General features: G+C 41.2%; 1 protein-coding gene across 1 annotated transcript in view; it reads left to right on the top strand.

The window, feature by feature from the left end:
• The first annotated feature begins 636 nt into the window (after positions 1-636).
• The window catches only part of schip1 (schwannomin interacting protein 1), a 172,494-nt gene continuing 167,548 nt past the window's right edge, over positions 637-5,582 (top strand). Inside the window, exons 1-2 of the mRNA XM_014011075.1 lie at positions 637-710; positions 1,203-1,338. Of these exons, the coding sequence (XP_013866529.1) occupies positions 652-710; positions 1,203-1,338 (195 nt within the window). The 5' untranslated portion in view covers positions 637-651. The remainder of the gene's footprint in view (positions 711-1,202; positions 1,339-5,582) is intronic.

The raw sequence follows: 5,582 nt of genomic DNA, 5'->3' as shown, positions 1-5,582 counted from the left end.
TTAATTTACAAATAAGCAAGAGGGTCTGTGTGTTTTTCATTAAAAAATACAACTTTTAAGCAATGGAAATGGGTTCTGTGTTTATACTGATGTTGCAAGAAAGCTGCAAAGTGGTTATATATGGATTTTGCTTATATAATGTAAAAGCATATGTTTGGGTCTTATATTTTCACACCAGCCCTGGCAAACAGCTATACTTAAACAATCTTAATATAAACATAAAATCTCGTGAATATGTAGATTTAAAATTTTAATTTTCCATGCCTGAAGTTTGAACTAAGTGTGCTTTCTGAGTAGCTACGGGCTAAAACGCAGAGCTCGGTATCTTTCATCAGCGTGGCCGGTATAGGATGACGGGATCAGATGGATCTGGCCTTCCCCAAGATGTGYGTGTTGTAAATATCTCTTAACGGGTCCCGACTCACCCGCCACCCCCACCCTTCTTGCTTGTCAGCCCTGTCAAACGTATTCTTAACGGCTGTGTGTACAGAGTTTAGATAAAATGATCAACACACACACACACACACACACACACACACACACACACACACACACACNGTGTGTGTGTGTGTGTGTGTGTGTGTGTGTGTGTGTCCTCTGAGTGTCCTCTAATCCTTCCTGTCGTCTCTCCTGCCCAGCAATCAGCTGACAATGAACCTAGACAACAGCATCAACATAAACCTGCCACCTATTGAGACCAAGGTGTTGATGTGAGTATAGACTGTATCTGTAGCTTAAGAGGATTACAAAATTTGTTAAATCTATAACATAACAAAAAACTTTTATTATCCATAATTTGTCAGATTATTATGTTCATTCTGATTCTATAGTTGCCAAGCTGGAGATTAAAATCATTATTTTTTAAGTAGCTATATCCTGCTTTTAAATCCTTCTTTTTCACATTTAAATCATTCATTAAGGGTCAAAYTTCTCCTTATTGTAACTCCACAAGCCCCACTTTTCTGAACCCATTTTGAGGCTGTCTCTTTAAATTCCTTTAAATTAAATATATTCTTTTATATTTATTAAATTTGAAAAGTCACTGCTTAAAGCTGTCTAACAGCATTAACAGGTGAGGCTGGCTTGGATTTAGATCTATTAGAAAATATTAACAAGTATGGAGAAAATATCCCCTTTAACCCAAGATGAACTCATTTTCCAGAAATTCATGCTTCTTGCTGTGTCCTCGTCTCCTCACGCAGAATTCAGCGGGCTTGGCGTGACTTTCTGCAAAGACAGGAAGTGGAGAAACGGAGCCCCTCCCCGCCATCTCTCTCCTCCTCGGACAAGATGAGCATGTCCATCAGCATGATGACGCTGTCAGATGGCAGCACCCCAGTAAGTCATCCTCGTATCTAACATATTCTCCATTACAAAACATCCGGCATGCAGATGACATGACAGCGTGTCGCAGTGAGTGGCRTTGTGCGTGGCGGTTGTGTGTCTGAGGATGAGTGTGATGGTGCTCAGACAGTTGGGGAGGAAGATCTCCTAACAGAGTCATGTGTCAAGTGTTGTAAAAGTCTAAGTCAGATACTTRGTCTGCATTGGTTTTAAACACATGAAACTGATTTTCAGTCAGTTTTATTCAACTTGTGTTAAGACATCATTTCTCCTTGGAGGCCTGTAGAATACCTGCTATACCTGTTCTTGTATCCCTCCCCAGGCCAGAAGAGGGCAGCAAATCACTGTTGATTTATTTAGTTTTTTTTTATATTTCCAAAGCCAAAGCCAGTTTCTTGCGAATAGTGAATACAGAAAGATGAGGGTTTTGCCTCCATGCACACAGAGACACTTTATTACATTGAAAAGCACACTGAGACTGGAAACAAATATAACAGCCATTGTCATTCAGCTCGACTCTCCATCTCTCATTTAGCAGAGCCACACTAAATCCTCTGGATTTTCTCTGCAGCGTCTGTTGTTCTCATTATTATTCAATACTGACAATTCATCCGCAGCCTGCAGTCTAAATGGCAAGTCTATGTACACTTCCCTGATAATCTCTGAGTCTGAAGTCAACAGGCAGGTTAAATCTGAGCGACGGCTGGGAGAGTGGTGAAAAGAAGCACGCTTAGGTGGTACTTGTCTGCTCTGCAGCTGCTGTAGGACGCTGTTTGATTTGGATTCTTATGGATAATGGGAAGGTCAGGTTTGAGTGAAGCAAATTCAGAACTGCAAGCAGCAGAAATGCATATGTGCTTCGGAAATGTCAGGTAGCGTGTCTCCTGCAGCAGCCAACGAGTGGGGAGGCCGTAAAGGTTGCAGATGAAGTCATCAGGAATTGTTTACACATCCTGGGCAGTGGTTGGGTTTGAGATCCTTTGGGATGGCTGAGAAATGCTTAGCTCAGTGACTTCAACCTGCTGACAAGGGCAGATGATCATCACAGAGAGAAAGAGGAGTATGAGTGCATTAAGACCCTAAGGTCAAGGGAGACGAGAGCAGCAGACAGGAGCGGAAGATGAAGAGCAGATGTTAGTTCACCGGTTGAATGTGCTGATGCTGTAGATCTGCTCTTTTTGTATTAGAGGCACGCTCAGTTTTCCTCCCATATTATTCAATTCATGTGGTTTTTGTTTGTTTTTTTAGTTTGATAAACCACTAAAGTCCAGCATGTGCTATATGCCCCATCCATCTTCACACACTGTCAGTTTCTGTCCATTTCCCCTCCTTTTTGGTAATATTTCTTCACAGTAATGTGTTTGCAGGGCCAGGAGGCTCCTGCCTGTTTGAATTTCTAGCGATTTCATTTGTGTCGAGCCAGCATTGCCATCTTAACACACACATGCACAAACACAAGCGCTTCCAAGTGATGGAGTCATATTTTCCTGAGACACCACGACGCAGCAACCATCTCTAAAGTGATTGGATTTCTAACCTTTGTGGCTATAACATCGCTCTCTGACATAAGCTTGCTGGATTTCTCTGCCTGATATGTGCGAGCGTATCAGACCATGCCTCTATATCGGTGCATTTTTATTTATTTTTAACAGGAAAAGAACAGAAGGCCTTGATTGACACGCAACGCCCCAAACGTGTAAATGCTCTCTGACAGTGTAACTTGGATATCTCTCTTCGTGATCGATCTTTCCGCTCCATGGCAACAGCCACAGAGGGAGTCAGAATTATGGGTTTCATTAAAAGGGAACCTAACAAAACTCTGGCCTTTACGCTCAGATATGAATCAGCTGTCTAAATTTTATTGTTTCATAATACTGGGCCACGTCAACACAACCCAGCCGGACCACCTACAAGCGCACACACACACACACACACACACACACACACACACACACACACACACACACACACACACACACACACACACACACACAGAGACACACACTCCTTCTCTCCTCATTTGTTTTTGCCATTTTTCACCATCCTTCTCACTTGCTCAGCTTTGGCTGTTGTCTTATCCTCCACATAACTTTTTTCCACAAATTTCTGACTCTAATTTATTTTATTTTATACGTCTTCTGTCTATTTCACCCATTTTCACTCTCTTGTATCGTCCATTCTGTGTGTCTCTGTCAATATTCCCAGAAGGCTCATTTAAAGAGGGTTTATGGTGGTGTGTATGTGTACGTATGAGAGACACTGATGGACAGCAAAGGAGAAAGAACCCTGTCAGAGAAAGCATTAAGGTGGATTTGGAAAGGTTGAGGTGACACCGACTCTGAACAGCAAAATTAAGGTCGTACAAAATCCAAAGTTCAGGCACTGTTCTGCTTTCACCCAGTCCTCTTTTCATTTAAAGATGAATTGCAAGGTTGGAAAACAAAAAAAAAACACAACAAAAGATGAAAAGAAAAACATCTCTATAAAACAATCATTGATCACTCGTCAGTTGTTGATTTTGTCTAACGAGCTGCTTGTTCCTTCTGGGAGGCAGATTAATGAGAAAAGCAGCAGTGCTTGCCACACTGAAACTAGATACTGTTGAAGAAAACTAATTAAATCTCGACTAGGGCCAGCTGCTGAGAAGCATTTGACCATGGAGTTTTCCACATTTCTTGTTGAYGAATTTAACACAGCTCCTGGGACTGTTTAGGGTCCTGAAATCCTTTTGTATCCATCCCAGACCTGTACTTTTCAATAATCTGTCCTCTGACCTGAATTAGGACAGCCACTTTCAAGCAGGTGAATATTTATGTTGGCACTTATTTTACATTACATATTTAGTTCTTCTCTGTAAAAATTGGATTTCAATTTGTCATTGAAGGTTTATTTTTCTGTTTTGTTTTGTTTTGTTTTTTTTTTTTGTTGTTGTTTTTTTTGCAAAAAAAAGACTAATTTAAATTGTTCATGACTGATTTCTGACAGCAATAAAAGCATAAAATATCTAAGAAGGCAAATACTTTGCATAGGCAATAAAAATATGATTTTAAAATGGTTTTCTTTAGAAAATTTAAAAACAAATAGTATATTACTTGTTAGATGTTGAATGGTGCTTTGGTCTTGGTTGTTACTTTGTCAATTGGGCCAAAATTAAACTTTTAATACCAAATGATGTTCAAAGACCCGTCTACTACAGATTAATAATACTATTAATTGTTTGTAGCCTTTCCACATAATCCCATTTCAAAAGATTTGAACTATCCCTTTAAGCCACATGCAGCTTKTGTCCTTTTATTAGATGGTTACACAGTTCTAATTAGGAGTTTGAGTGTAAACACAGAAGTTCTCTATGGTGAAGCTGGTTGATGCCCGGCGCCCTGATGTGACCCTCTTGGCTCATCAGGAGGAACTGCTCCACTTAAACTTTGCTGCTCCTTTGTAATTGAATTAGTCTGCTCAATTATGTAGAGGCAGGCCTGTCCTCATTACACGGCGCTATTAAAACACACGAATGGAGCCAAGGGGAGACGAGCAGCTTGCAAGGAGAGGAGAGAAGAGGCGAGCTAAAAGTCATTTCCCTAAAAGCATAAAGTTTTATAGCTCTGCCTTCAAACTGTCTGCTGCTGCATCTGTACGGTGGTGGTGTAGCTACATGAATGATGCCCTCCTGGATCTTATCTGCTTTGCCTTTGGGCTGATTGCAGGGGGGAAAAAAATGTTAAGGCAGCAGATTTAATCAGGTCCTTTCAAAGCTTACTTCGCCAACTTCTCGAATAAACATCTAGCTGAGCCAAAGCTGCCAATCCACTTCCTTCAGGGACTCTTAGCTCAGCAAGGCTGATGTAAATCTTTCACACATCCATTCATACCTGCACACAAGTGAGCTGCAAGGGGGTCTCCTGTCGTCTTCAGAATTAGAGCCAACAGATTTTGTCTTTCTGGTTGCTTGACTGTTTGTCCTCRTTGTCTCACTTCTCCAGGATCAGCTGAAGAACCTCCAGAGAGACTACAAGCATGTTACTGATGATGCTCTCCAGCTGCAGAGGTGAGTTTGCTTACTCAGGATAATAAACAGAATGGGCAGCCTGCTCCTGTGCTTCCGCGAAACCTCATTTCTCTGCTCAGGGGACTTGAGAATCGCTGTTTAATTACCGATAACCCAGACTGAACTTGTACATCTGTGTATGTATGTGTGTGTGTGTGTGTGTGTGTGTGTGTGTGTGTGTGTGTGTGTGTGT

Source organism: Austrofundulus limnaeus, unplaced genomic scaffold (genome assembly GCF_001266775.1).
Source record: "Austrofundulus limnaeus strain Quisiro unplaced genomic scaffold, Austrofundulus_limnaeus-1.0 Scaffold76, whole genome shotgun sequence".
Lineage (NCBI taxonomy): Eukaryota > Metazoa > Chordata > Actinopteri > Cyprinodontiformes > Rivulidae > Austrofundulus > Austrofundulus limnaeus.
This window is presented reverse-complemented; position numbering and strand designations above follow the sequence as displayed.